Here is a 13,677-nt window from a genome sequence, read left to right on the forward strand (position 1 = left end):
TGGTGGAAGAATTTGCGCTGAGTGGCAACAATGCTTGTAGCGATGGTATCGTTCAAGCTATCAACACAGACGTGCCCCTGAAAAGACTTAGGCAATGAGCGCGGCCCGTAAATCAAGGCAGACCTTGATGTCACAGCAGCCATTCCAGGAATTTCCCTGCGGCAAACGACAACAGCTGTCCTATAATTCCAGCGATCAATATCGATGGTGCTGTTCGCAGGGCATCAGCAAAGCAGTTAAATCCCGATAAACAAAGATTTGATTGATTCCGCAAGGTATAAGCGTGAAGGCCAGGCTAAGAAACCACCTTTGTTCAAGTGAATTGGGATGCTATGGGTAACGAGCACGTAGACGGACATGCGGAAGGTGTTGACAGACACATTTGGATCGTCCATCGTTGAAACTGCCATTCGCATCTCTGGGCATGGAGACTCACTAAAAGAATATCAGATCGTAATTATTATCAAAGGGTAAGATGGATGAATTTACTTGTTGTCATTGAGATACTTGAGTAAAAAATTTGTCGTCAAGCACGGCAGAACATTTCGGGCGTGGCTGAAAAAGTTGGTTGGGTCAGCGTAAGAGCGCTGGAACTGAAACCGGGGTATTTCATGTAGGACTCCATATTGGATAGAGGGAGAGTACTGGACGCCTGAATCCCATGAGCTTCATTAATACTCAACGTAGAGAAACAATGCGAAGGTTGCAGGTGCTTTCAATTTTGCCCATCGAGGTGTTCATAAAAAAGTGATGTCGGCGAAACACGTGCTGTGCCTATCACAATCTGCTTCACCTCTTCCTCTCTTCCACCATGCCGGTCCTTGGGCGTTAGCGGCTTGGACTTTGTGTTCAAGCCGCTTGCCTTCCTAGAGCTCCTGATAGACTTTTAGACGACATAGACCTTCATAGAAATTTCCTTTATGGCCCCAATTACGCCTTCTTCGCTTCCTCCGCTCCGATCTCTGGCCAAATTCTCCCCGGAAGAGATCTCGCGAGAGATTCAAAAAATATGCGAACTATACTGGCCTTCGACTCCCCCTCTTCTAACCGGCCTCTCAATCACCAAACGAAAACCGCACCGCCCACCATTTGGCGAGTTCACGATTCCCGACTCGGGTTATGCCTCCGCAGTGGTTTCCGACGACGAAAGCGATGAGGAGGACGGTCACTCGGAGTCGTCGGACGTTATAGATGGGCTTCGCGCTGACCCCTTTGAACGCACGTTTGCTGTCCAGTGGTTGACGGGTTTCATCCGGCGCATCGACGATCTTTTTTTGGATGAAGATCCACGTGAGCATTTGCTTGACCAGGCGTCTGCTCTCCTTGCACGGTTCACCCATCAAGATGATGCCGAGGAGCCAGATATTACTCGAGTATTCACCTTTCCTGTCGCCAACGGATCGTCACTCCAAATCGAGCTCAATGACGCAGCGCTTTCGAGCTCAGATCACACTTCAGTAGGCCTCCAAAGCTGGGGTAGTGCAATCGTATTTGCGGAGCGACTATGTGCGGATCCTACCTCATTCGGGCTAATCGACACTGAGCTACGGGTGCTTGAACTCGGTGCGGGTACTGGTTTGCTGAGCATTGCTGCTGCAAAGCTACTTCCTCGAGCACTGGTTGTAGCAACCGACTACCATCCTGCAATCCTTGCCAACCTTGCCAGCAATGTCCGTACCAACTCGGAGCGGATTCGTGTGGCTGCTTTGGACTGGTCAAAACCATCGTATGACCCACCCCTCGACCAAGTCTTCGATGTCATCCTTGCAGCCGACGTCGTCTATCACCCAGATCATGCTCGCTGGCTTCGCGCTTGTGTGACGCGTTTGCTCAGTCCTCAAGGCAGATTCCATCTCATCGTCCCTGTGCGAACTTCTGGGCGACATGAAGGCGTGGATCGCACAATCGATGAAGTTTTTGGAAATAGTCGCGTGCCGGTTGATGTCATCGAATCAGGACATCGACTGGCCATACTGGAGGCGACGGAGGTGGGTAGACAAGGTGGTGGCGTTGGTCGAGCAGACGAATCTGGGTATAGATTGTTCAATATTGGATGGGTCCCTTGTTCGATTTAATAGGCTCTAATAATAACGATTCAAGCTTCCTGTTGCGAGGGCAGTTTCGAGAATTCTGGCAAATCGTTGATCTTGATCACAGACAGAAGATACGATACTACTGTCGATTACCACGAGTCTATCAATCTGGATTATTTATTTACAACAACTTCCACCCTTCGAATTCCGGTCCGACCAAATGAATTTAAACTGCGGCCGCCCGTGGAGAACTATAAAGAGGAACACCCGAGCCACGAGTGGGGAAAAGGAACGAAGGCTCGAGGGAACACCCGTGTGAGCAAGTCCCCAACTCCGTTTGGCAAGTATACGTCCTAGCGCTTGAAGTTGATGAGAGGGAGGAAAAACAAGCCACGGTCGTGCAAGTCGATGGCAGATGGCCTGCTGCGTGCTCGGGGTCCGGGACGACTGACCCGTATTATAACCACCCGGAGTTAAGACTGGACGTCACGAGTTGAATATACTTACTCAACAATCAGTCCCTCTGGCCAAAATCCCGCATAGAAACTGAGAATCAAATACGATAGCGACAAACCTGGGGGGCAGGCAGAGGAGGTTTAAGAAAGAGATCTCAGTAGCATTTGACCCTCCATAGTCAGATGAGGACGTAAGATCGAGGAGAAGGTCGAACTTGGAATCCTACTATTTTCGGCGATGTTACACTGTGACGTGTGATGTCTTGGTGGCTAATTCGGGATGCACCTTAAAGCGTGCTGTGACCCGCGTCGACACCTTTCACCCCCACCACCACCTTGCTGCTCTATGATCACCCGTATACCAAGCTGCTTGTAATGGACGTTGTCCAATAACCCCGGCTTGCTTCGTGCTGGTCGGGTGTGCTCGTCAGCGCACCCCTTCAATAACAATGGTGAGTAACCCACATTTCTCCCTCCGTCTTCGTCGCTCAAGGCATCGCAGGTTCTAATTAGCGACAAGAAATATGCCTGTGAAACATGTATCAAAGGCCACCGCTCGTCGGCCTGCAAACACACCGACCGACCACTCTTCGAAATCAAGAAAAAGGGTCGTCCGGTCACCCAATGCGAGCACTGCAGAGAATTACGAAAAACAAAACAAGTCCACGTCAAATGCATATGTGAAGTGAAAGAACCGCCCTCCCCCACCTCCCTCCCCGGAAAGCCAAAGAAAAAAGGTTTGTTTCTTGTTCGTGGAGCCATGACTCTTATTGACCTGCTTAGGCACTCCCGTTATCCCTGCCGAGGCCGCCTTCCCTCATGGCGTGCCACAAGAACTAGCGTCAGACTCTGAACAAGGGGGTATGCTTATTGCAGCCTGACCTCGTTTGAGTGTGATCGCTAAACATCCCCACAGGCTCAGCGCCCTCTTTATCGGGTTGTAGCTGTAATGCTGGCACTGGAGAGTGTCACTGCTGTACTCCTCGTACTCGCCCCAGCCAACGCAAGCCATCAGCACCCACGAGTACCATTCCCAGTCCCACTCAACCCTCTTCCCCCAACCCCGATTCGCCCAGCAAAGACCATCGCACCCCATCCCATCATATTCTCGCTCGAATTGCGGAACTTCGGCCCGTTCTCCCACGAATGTCCGCTCGTGATGCTGCCCTCCAAGCCCAGACAGGTGGTCAACATGATCTCTTCCACGGCTCAGGCCATCATCATGCCGACCATTTCTCTCCATACGGACGAGCCTATGCCCACGAAGGCGGATTTTATCAACAAGATGCCCGCAGTGTGGAGTCACTTGTCAGCGTCAACTCGATATCTTCCCATCTCAGCAGTCGTAGCCAAGGGAAGAACGTTAAAGCAGGCTCCAAAGGCCAAGCCGAACACGCCCATGGCCCACGTAGCGCGTCCTTTGATGGTCAACCGGGGACATTCTCGGGCTTCTTCGGCGTTAACCAAGTACCACAAGCACAAGCGGAATGGCGTTTACCACCGAGTCTAACACGAGCCTCCGGCGAACCAGCCCCATACCCCCGTTCAGAACCCTCATTCCCCCTTACCGAAGACGTCTCTGGGTTTGAAGGTAATGCCTATCCACGGTCTGAGGGTGGAGCTCAGCAAGAGCGGGTTACTCAAGATATGACCAACATGCGAATGTGCGGTTGCGGAGAGACTTGCGCTTGTCCTGGTTGTGCTTTGCACAATCCAACGAACAGGAGTACGAGCTCAAGCCCTCGCGGTTGTGTCGATGCTGCTTGTGGTGATGCATGTCTTGACTGCACCATGTTGGAGTTATCCGGCTTTACTAGCTTTGGCGATGCCCCGACCAAGAAGGAAGATGATATGTCATCCCCATTCGAGCCCTTCGAGAACGAAATACCGACACAACCACCTGAAGCCCAAGTACGACTGGAAAGCTATGACATCGACGCCGAACGATTTGATATTGATCTTGAACTCGAAAATTACGATCCTGGGGTCCCATATGGGCCGGTCAACGCATTTGAGCAAATCGATGAGTGGATCCAAGCACTACCGCCTCCACCACCTTCGGGAACGGTCCAGTCCCCATTCGAATTCCCCGAAGGAGAACTCGCCTTAGAACATTCACCTGGCGGTTTTGACTTGCAGGGCGCAGCTCCACCGACCTGGGGATCGATTCAAATGTTCGACGTTGACGCTGAACAAATGTCTCTTGCGGGTGGTCCCTCGACTCATCAGCGAAGCGCGAGTAGCGAAAGTCGATTGACTGGACTAAGTGGTACTTCTCCGGACTTGCCCGGTTTGGCATTTTCCCATTCACGCGGGAGTAGTGGCGCATTCCTTACCGTGCCCGGTCCAGACGACCACCGCAGGAGTCGAAGCTCGAGTTCCGCTTCATCCGATGTCTCTTCGGGTATCTTTGGTGGGGCCGCCGCCGCCTTCAGTCCCGGAAGTACACCACTCGAGCACGGGCAACTCCCAGCGACCAAACAATTGCAGCAGCCGCCGCCGATGGAGTTGTCGATGATGGTGATGCAGCACCCAGTCCTGACGATCTTCCCGCCTCCGCCTGTGTCTGGAATTGCGGTCAGCGAGTTTATGGATGACGAACAGATGTCTTTCTACTAGACGTTTTCCCGGGTAGGTTTTTTTTCTCAACTACGCACATATGCAACACCCCCTTAACGCCCGGACACGCGTACATAATCAGCATACCTACCAAGTCCTCGTTTCTTGTTCTTCTTTTTTCTTCTGTTTTTCCTTTTGAACTAATATTCTCTGCCTTTGCTACGAGTCTCTCTTGTTTGTTTGTTTCTTGGCCATGGCATCTGCATCGCATCTCTTGTCGCATTGACCATTCCCCCCTTGTATTTTGTATAAGTACTAGTGAATAGAGTGAAAGAATGTTAGCTTGTATCTATCCTAGACCTTGTTTGTAGCTCTGTATACTAGCTGCACGAATGCCGCTACCACAACAGGGCCTACTTATTTCCGAATGCAACGTGTCACGTCTCATCATCTCAACCACACCAAAGCGCATTGTTGCGGTCTCCGAAATATTTCTGGTGCCGGTGCTATGGATTCCGGATGCGACTAGTTCTCAGGCTTGTAAGCGTTGCACAGCACCAGCATGAATTATCGTCGGTGTCCAACTCCCAACGAGATTCCACGAGTATGGATAGTGCCCAATTCAGCGGCCGGGAAAGTAGGTGATTGAGAGTTCTAAGCCATGATAGGTTTCCTGTCGGCTCCGCCGTTGAAAGCGGAATCCACTGCTAGTATCATTCTCTCTGGCGCCTGCTCGGAAGAAATTGACGGCAGCATACAACAGCAGCGCCGAGGCACCATCTTCCCGCCCATAACTCAATCCTGCTGTTCCGTTCCGCGATCGTCGTGCCGCGCTCTGAGCTCGTATTAATAGCGGACGATTTTCGCTCGTTGTCCTCCAAGCGACTTTTTTTCGCGCTCTCCAGGATGAAGTGGTCCATGATCCTCCTCCTTGCGTATGGTTAGTATGCCACCACAATCGAGCTGAATTTAACGGACTGCAGAGGCCGCTGCCCTTCCCGCGTTCGTCACGGTCTTTGCAGGCCCATTTGCGGACGCGTACGGCGGCACCACACCGACCGCCACAATCCTCGGTGTCGACGACGCAGGGCACACGACCTACGCACTCGACATCGCAGGAACTCTTTTTGTGCCAACGGGCAGCGACTCCCCGGCCTCGCCCGGGCCCTCTCGGGCCGTGGCGACCCTACCTGGTCCGTCTCGTGCCCTATAAGAATGGCAAGTAGCGCTTATTTACCTCGCGAACTACAGGCACGCTGGTTGCGGGTGCGGACTACGTCTCCAGGGCGCTGTCTGGCGTTGTTTCCGTCACAGGCTGGGCGGGCCCGGGCGTTGTTTACGTGAACGGCGGCGGGGCGTGCACGCGCAGTCACGGTGCAGATAACATCATTTGCGACGTCCCGGGCCTACGAGGACTGGCAGATACAACGACGGTGACGATCGCGGCCAGTGCATATCCGCAGGTGTCACAAGTATTGGATGTCGTCGGCGGGAAAAGTAATGCGGCGGCGGCGAAGGCAGGCGTGAGCGCTGTGGCCGTCGGCGCTGTGGTGGTCCTTTTGTCAGCGATACTGTGTTGATAAGATAAGATAATCCACCTCCAGTGTCCTCCACCATTCTTTCAACAACTTCCGATGCGGGAGGAAAATGATCAGCCTTCTTAGCAGCGAGAATGTGAGCTCGAGATGATCCCCAGTCTTTTGCGGTGGTTTCGCAACCAGAACAAAAAATAGATTTTGAAAAAGTACCTAGCTCCTTCCATGTCGTGTCCTGAGAAATGACAAGTCATCGCAACGAGAAGCTGGTGGATGAAAGAGGACGCGGGCAGATGCGTCAAGCTGCGTAAGGCCGCGTCACATCAAACTAGAGTGAATTCCCACTTGCGCGACGATCTTTAAATGCCGTCCTCCGCGACGACCAGCACGGGTGCCGAGCAGTAACCCCCGCTTCGCAACTTGGCCAGTAATTCTGGTGGAGGATAAAAGGCCGGCGCAGGAGTATGTGCCCTCAGTTTCTCCCTCGTTCTTTCTTTCAAGCCTCTTTATTCTTCTCCAGACAATGATGTCGTTGTCCTTCACCCTTCTCCTCTCCGTTCTGGCCTGCAGCCGTGCGCGCTTCTCTCTTCCAGCTTGCTCATATCGCTCACCCGCTGCAGAGGTCTTCGCCGCCCCGATGCCGGCGCTGGTCACCGTCATCGCCCCAATCCCGGGTGCCGGCCAGACCGGGACCGCCACCATCCTCGGCGTGGACCAGGCGGGCCACACGACATTCGCGATCGCAGAACCGGTGGTCGACGGCTCCAGCACGCTTACCGTCCTGACTGGTAAGCCATCTTTCTTTTTCTGCTCGAGGTTTTAAACAAGCGGACGCAGCGACCCTCGTGGCGGGCGCCAACTTCGCCTCGGAGACATTCTCTGCCTCGTTCTCCCAGCCCGGCTTTGCGTTCGACGCCGTCCTGGGCGGAGAGTGCACCATCACCGGGGACATCGCTGTCTGCAACGACGGCACGGAGACGGTGACGACCGACGCGGCGTTCGTCACTGCCAGCCTGACACAGGTTCTGGACGTCGCGGAGCCCACGCCGCTTTGAGTAGTAGCAGCAGGATTAGATTCAGCAGAAATATACTGGGTATACCGAGTCGGAATCTACAGCCGGGCGTTGCTCGGCATCTTCTTCAGTGCCTGCCGCACGCCCAAGTCCGCCATGACATCCTCTGCACCGGCCAGGACTTTATTTGATCAGTGGACGGTCTAGACGGGACGAGGGTCTACTCACTTGCGTCGAACGGAGTCGTTCTCCTGAAGTTCTCGATTACTTTGCCCATCCCCGTGACCGTAATAGCGCGGCCGCCGAATATCTGGGCCGCATCGTTGCCGATTTCGGTGCCGCATCGTCCGACAAATCTAGTAGCGGTAAGCGACAAGAGAAGGCCAATGGTGAGCGACACACTGTTTGCATAGGGCGATCGGGCCCGCAAGGAGCTCCGAGGTCTGCGCATAGGTCATCTGCAACCGCAGGTCAGTATTTCGTGGCTGACAGGTAAGCCCTACGTTGTTCATGTTATGCGTCACACTCTCCAGCCAGTTCTGGCCCGCCTCGACACGCGAGATCATCCCCGCAAGCTTCGCGCGGATGACCGGCTGGGCATGGAGGGGCTTGCCGAAGACGACCCGCTGCGACGCCCACTTGAGGCATTCCTCGACGACGACGCGCTGCGCGGCGAGCGCGGTGCAGGTGACCATCCACCGCTCGTGGTTGAAGTTAGAGCTGGATTGTTTTGATAAGATTGATAAGATAAGATAAGATCACGCACAGGATGACCTTCATCCCGTTCCCGACTTGGCCCAGGGTGTTGCCGACGGGCACGCGCGCGCGGTTGAATGTCACGAAAGCCGTGCCTGCGGTGGGGGAGTAGGAGGTCTTGATGGCTTTGGTGTTGACGCTGTCGGAGCGCTCGACGAGGATTACGGTGAAGCCGGTCTACAAGCAGTTAGAAAAGCAGACAGACACAATGAAACGCACATCGGTCTTGCAAAGTGTCGTGAAGTAGTCCGCAAAATGGCCGTTGGTGATCCACCTAAAATGGAGGTTAGCTTTTAGCAGCAAACAAAACACACTTTTACTTTTTCGTGCCGGTTATGACCCAGTAATCGCCTTCTCGGACCGCGACGGTCTGGATCCCACTCACATCCGACCCCGCAAATGCCTCGGTGATGGCGAGCGCGATGTATTTTTTGCCGCCAAACACCTCCGGCACGATACGCGCCTTCAGCTCTGGCGAGCCGAAGTTCAGGACTGGCGGCAGGCCGATGACTGCGCCGGCGAGGATGCCGTCGATGAAACCGCGTGTCCCGAAACGCGCCAGTTCGGTGTTGATGATGAGCTGCAGAACAGGTAAGCTGACTGTTGTTTTTTGGAAGAATGAATGGGGGGACCTCGTGGAAGTAGTCGAACTCTTCGGGCTCCACTAGACCGTTCAGAAGTTTTCTCCCTTGAAGGTGCTTCCCTGGTCCCAGCCGCATTGCGATGATGTTGACCTCTCTGTTTTATAATGAGATTGTGCAGAAGTGAGATGAAGAAACGTACGCCATCTTGTCGACCACCTCTTGCGGAATTTTCTTGCCAGAGTCCTCGGATTCAATCTACAACCCATTGACTTTTGCTGGCAGTATTGCAATATACGCACGGCAGCAGGCTTAACGACCTCCTCGAAGAACGTCCTTCACGGACATCAGGTTGTGAAAAGTCTATTTCTGGGCAACTTACCTCACACCCGCTTGGAACTTCCTATGCCTCTCGGTGAAATACGGGCTACGGAAGCCTGGGACGAGCCACGACGCCTCTGCGTAGGGTACGCTTGAAATAGCGCCAGGAGGGGGCGGTTTTATCAGCGACTTTTGACCATGGAGGGTGCCGATGACGAGCCGCTTGTATTGTGGCCGTTCGAGGACTTCGAGTCGGTGCAGCCCGAAGAAGGCCTGTAGTGTAAGGTGAGTGTTATGAGCAATGTTATTTTTTGCCACGCTACCTGGGTCGCATCCTTGCCCGCTATTTATGGTGAGCATTGGGTCTGTCGAGCAGGTATTAATATGACGCACCTATTGTGTCAACGAAGAGGACATTCGGACCGCCCGGGTGCATGTCGGCGAAGCGCGACAGGTCATAGACCTTCGAGTCGACGACGATCCACTACCAACATTGCTCAGCGCGGAATGCGGGGTAAATTGAGAGCATACAAGGTCGCCTGGTTGGTTGTGCTTTTCCAAGCGTCAGTTTGGGCGCGCTCGAGCTCGATGCGAGCCGTACCTTGGCCACTTCCTCCTCAGTGAACTGCTTCGACATGGTTGTTACAAACCGAACTGGAAAACGCGGACCGGAGAATCGGACATTTTGGTGAGCAGCGAATTCACATGGGGGCGATCTCATTGGTCGCCCATTGGCTTTCTCACGCAGTCTTCAGATGCCTAAAAATTCGAAAAGCCGAAGTCGTCACCACCACTGTCAAGTAGGCAATAAGTCGTCAGGCTAACAAGTCCTGAGTCTGCACGACGAAGGCTTGAAATAACTGCGACAAAATACATAATTTACATGGTGATAATAGATTATAATAGCCTCCAGTGGATTGGAACCAGCCGACCGGCTTCTATAATTACTTTGGCAGCGACTGAAGATACGTAGCAGCTGGCAAACAGCTACTTCTTGACCGCTCCAAGGCCACTCGTATGTTGCCAGCAAGTGTTTGGGTGATCGACTTTGCGAGGGGCTGTTTTCGTTTTATTCAGGAGTACGGGAAGGCGGGGTAAGTAAGCAATCGTTGCCGATAGAATTAGAGTGTGTGCTTGGAAAGCAAGAGCATCCTTCTCATCCTTGGCAACAGCTGGATTGATAGGTATGTGGAGCTCCTTGATGGTTGCTCAGCGTGGGTGCATTTTCGAGGACTGAGAGGGTGAAAACTTGGTGAAAACGCAGCAAAAAGAGTCGAGTACGACGCCAGCGCGACAAGACCCAGGTTAAGAATACTTCGAGACAGATATAGAGCTAGCACGACTGCGTTGTTATGTTGTCGGGAGGTCGGCTGATGAGGTGGTTTTTGGCAAGATTTGTTCGCACATGTTGTGCATATCAAACTTCAGGCTACCAGTTCTTGTCTTCCTCCTTCACCTCCGATGCAGCGAGTCTGGTCGACGTACCTCGAAAACTCAAACTCCCGGCGGGGTCGGACGGACAGCCCTCATAAACTGGTGCGTAAATCGTTTTGGGGCCACCCCGGCATGACGAAAGGATCTAACAAGGGCCATGTCATATAGAATTCATCGTCAGTTCCATCTCGGTCGCGACTCTCCGTTGACTTACCACCCTTTTTTTGTTTCTCTTTACCAGCAGGGAGTCCTCCATTGCCCCCTCCGTTATTTCGCAGGCGCCGTTGGTCCCCAACGCTCAGATGCCCTCACGACTCGACCCGTCCCATCTTGCTGCTGGCTCCAGCTCCCCCAATCCTTTCGACGGCGGCAGCACGGTCTCACTCACCGTCAACTATCTCCCTTCCAAACTTCCCGTACCCGGCTCTCTCAAACGGAGGAGTGGGAAAGGTGTGGATGGCCTGTTCAGGAAACCAGGCGGCGGTGTCGACGCTTTCCGCAGTGGCGAGGCGCGAATGCCTGACGCCCACGATGAAGACTATGACGGGGTGAATGGGACGATATTTGGTGGTCGTCGCAAGCGGTGGAACAAGTTCAAGTGGATATTGTTTATCGCCAACACCCTCCTCATCTGCTACTCCCTCCTCGCCCTCGTTTTCTGTCTCCTCACATGGTTCAACGTCTGGCAACACGCCGACATCATACGGGTGGCCAACCGCAGCGAGCTCGTGTTATCAACACTGGCTGCATCAGTCGCAATATTCACCTCGTTACTGGGCTTTGCCGGCATCCTCCTCAACAACCGCGGTTTCCTTGCCGTCTACACCTTCTTGCTATGGATATGCTTCGCCCTCATGGTCATTCCTGGTTACTTGACCTACAAGCACAGGCACCTCAACATCGAAGGCAAGGTCAACAACCAATGGTCCCGCGATCTCGGCGCCCTAGGCCGCTTACGCATTCAAAACGAGCTCTCATGTTGTGGCTACTTCTCCCCATACGTGGAGGCTACCGTCAGCAGCACATGTTACTCTCGTAGCATTCTCCCTGGGTGCAAGAAGCCCTACCTCAATTTCGAGAAACTCGTTCTCGAAAGGTGGTACATCGCCGCTTTCGGGCTTGTTCCCGTCCACATTGGCGTCATCTTATCCGGCCTGCTCTGTTCCAATCATGTAACATATCGTTTCGGCAAAGGGATGACCCCCAAGGCATACCGCCTCAGCGCCAAGAGCATGGCGTTGATCATGGACAACTACGCCAAGTGTGTACAGCTATATTTGTCCCCCCTCACAGCTGACATTCTCCACAGCCAATTAGCTGAGCAATATGGCCCAGAGGCCGCCCACGAGATGCTAGCCCGCTCCCGGTCAAACCTCAATCTCTCTGACGACTACTCAAGGCGATAGCCTTCCCGACTGACTGTTGTAAATATCATAACTAACCCCCCTCCACGCCCGCCCGCTCGTTCGATACCCACCCCCACACGCCCACAGGCACGCAACTTACCGTTTACGCCCACCCTCCACAGTGCAAAAACTTTTATAATCGACGATACCTGGCCTGTACTCACCCACTTGTTGCCCTTTTTGGAGTACCTCCGTTTTTTATTACCTTTTGTATTATGGACGCTATGGCGCACCCCTGGCTTGTCAGCCCCACCGGAATACATTCGTTAGATGGAGTGTAATCATGCGTGGTGTGGACTTGGAACAACAGATAAGTACTTGGTTCCGGCGCGTCTATGTGCCTCCTGTTCTTTGATCTCTCACTAACTCACTTTTATCTTGCTGACTCTTGCGGTTATACACGCTAGTTAACACGGTTCAAGATCAATGCGGGGGGCATACCAAATTTCTGCATCAATCGACCTGATGCTACTTCGTATCGATGAAACAAGTCTTGATCCTCTAACTATTACCAGCACTTACTGAAAAGGCAGGTTGTACCGCTCAGTCATTTGTTCCCACATTTTCTGCGAATTTCGACAAGTCAGCCTGAGGGCTCTCCGCGAAAACCATGGGCTCTCACTGCTCAGACCATCACGCAAACGACTCATATCGTTGAGTTGATCAAGGTTCAGGCGGCCGATTGGAGTCGACGATGGTTGAGTCTAACGCAATTATAACGTCTTCGATAGAAAGCAGAGCGATATCACGTAGTTTGTGGACCATGATATGGTGTTATATTATTCGTTGACCCACGTTCAAACTTCCAAGTTGAAAGGTTGGAGCCCACAGGGTTGAATCCGGTTGATCCAGAACACACACCGAGAATTCTGAACGACAAAATAGTATCGACAGCCTCGAGTACCATCAGTCATCCAGAATGAGCGTAGAATGTGCATTGTGCTTCCAGGTTCATATTGCGTGCGCGAAGAAAGTCCAGGATCATCCCCATTTGAAGGCTTTCGGTCCATCGGAGAGTGTCTTGTTGGAAGAGGTCGGCGTTGGTGAAGACTCGGACAGAGCGACCTGTGAGAGTCGTCCTGACGAGGGAGAACTTGAAGCGCTTCAACTGCCAGTGTGGCGGATGGTCAAAGTATCGATTTCCCTCGGGGTTGTTTCTAGAGAGAAGCAGTACTTAAATCAGAGAGATAAGTAACGCTACATGCAAGACTGGCCGCCGGGTGCCAAGGGAGGGATGGTGGTGAAATTCGTGAATGAAGACACACTGGAAAACTCGAACATGAGCGCGGAAAGGCGGTGCCAAGCCCTTGACTCGCATGCATTCCCGTCCAGGTGCCAAAGCTTCGCGGGGTAGTAAGCATCATTGACCACTGTGGAACTTGTGCGTCTGCTTCCAAAGACGCGGACAAACTCCTCCTGTTTCCAACCGGAAGTGGCTCCGATATCTGGACGACCGTGAATTCAAGTTGTGAGGTATCAGCATTGGGGCTCCCGGGATTGGGACGGTTGTGGCCTGTGGGCGACGACGCTAGCCCTGCCAGTGTGTTGCCGATTGAAGATCCGTGGACTGCGTGTTGAATGCGG

The 13,677-nt window shown here is 53.2% G+C and overlaps 6 protein-coding genes across 6 annotated transcripts; 5 read left to right on the forward strand and 1 right to left on the reverse strand.

Annotated features, from left to right (window-relative positions):
* Positions 1-920: 920 nt before the first annotated feature.
* Positions 921-2,075, forward strand: MIND_00692800 (uncharacterized protein; the record flags this gene model as incomplete). Its single annotated transcript, XM_037363635.1, has 1 exon — positions 921-2,075. One exon carries the CDS (start codon positions 921-923, stop codon positions 2,073-2,075), a length of 1,155 nt encoding a protein of 384 aa, XP_037219279.1.
* Positions 2,076-2,937: 862 nt separating this feature from the next.
* On the forward strand, positions 2,938-5,107 carry MIND_00692900 (ACE1 transcriptional factor; the record flags this gene model as incomplete). Its single annotated transcript, XM_037363636.1, has 4 exons — positions 2,938-2,940; positions 2,991-3,225; positions 3,272-3,349; positions 3,405-5,107. The coding sequence occupies 4 exons, from the start codon at positions 2,938-2,940 to the stop codon at positions 5,105-5,107; spliced, it is 2,019 nt and encodes a 672-aa protein (XP_037219280.1).
* An 846-nt stretch (positions 5,108-5,953) lies between these two features.
* On the forward strand, positions 5,954-6,627 carry MIND_00693000 (uncharacterized protein; the record flags this gene model as incomplete). Its single annotated transcript, XM_037363637.1, has 3 exons — positions 5,954-5,987; positions 6,031-6,240; positions 6,299-6,627. The coding sequence occupies 3 exons, from the start codon at positions 5,954-5,956 to the stop codon at positions 6,625-6,627; spliced, it is 573 nt and encodes a 190-aa protein (XP_037219281.1).
* A 478-nt stretch (positions 6,628-7,105) lies between these two features.
* Positions 7,106-7,637, forward strand: MIND_00693100 (uncharacterized protein; the record flags this gene model as incomplete). Its single annotated transcript, XM_037363638.1, has 3 exons — positions 7,106-7,154; positions 7,203-7,370; positions 7,420-7,637. The coding sequence occupies 3 exons, from the start codon at positions 7,106-7,108 to the stop codon at positions 7,635-7,637; spliced, it is 435 nt and encodes a 144-aa protein (XP_037219282.1).
* Positions 7,638-7,693: 56 nt separating this feature from the next.
* MIND_00693200 (Cytochrome b5 heme-binding domain-containing protein) lies at positions 7,694-9,890 on the reverse strand (the record flags this gene model as incomplete). Its single annotated transcript, XM_037363639.1, has 15 exons — positions 7,694-7,776; positions 7,824-7,951; positions 7,998-8,053; positions 8,099-8,315; positions 8,362-8,528; positions 8,571-8,625; positions 8,672-8,931; positions 8,984-9,089; positions 9,135-9,190; positions 9,235-9,268; positions 9,315-9,526; positions 9,577-9,596; positions 9,647-9,737; positions 9,785-9,805; positions 9,855-9,890. The coding sequence occupies 15 exons, from the start codon at positions 9,888-9,890 to the stop codon at positions 7,694-7,696; spliced, it is 1,542 nt and encodes a 513-aa protein (XP_037219283.1).
* Positions 9,891-10,714: 824 nt separating this feature from the next.
* On the forward strand, positions 10,715-12,093 carry MIND_00693300 (uncharacterized protein; the record flags this gene model as incomplete). The annotated part of the gene is made up of 4 exons (XM_037363640.1): positions 10,715-10,789; positions 10,856-10,863; positions 10,929-11,948; positions 11,997-12,093. 4 exons carry the CDS (start codon positions 10,715-10,717, stop codon positions 12,091-12,093), a joined length of 1,200 nt encoding a protein of 399 aa, XP_037219284.1.
* Between the last annotated feature and the right edge of the window lie 1,584 nt (positions 12,094-13,677).

This window comes from Mycena indigotica (assembly GCF_014461135.1).
Source record: "Mycena indigotica strain 171206Taipei chromosome Unknown Mind.scaff0006, whole genome shotgun sequence".
NCBI lineage: Eukaryota > Fungi > Basidiomycota > Agaricomycetes > Agaricales > Mycenaceae > Mycena > Mycena indigotica.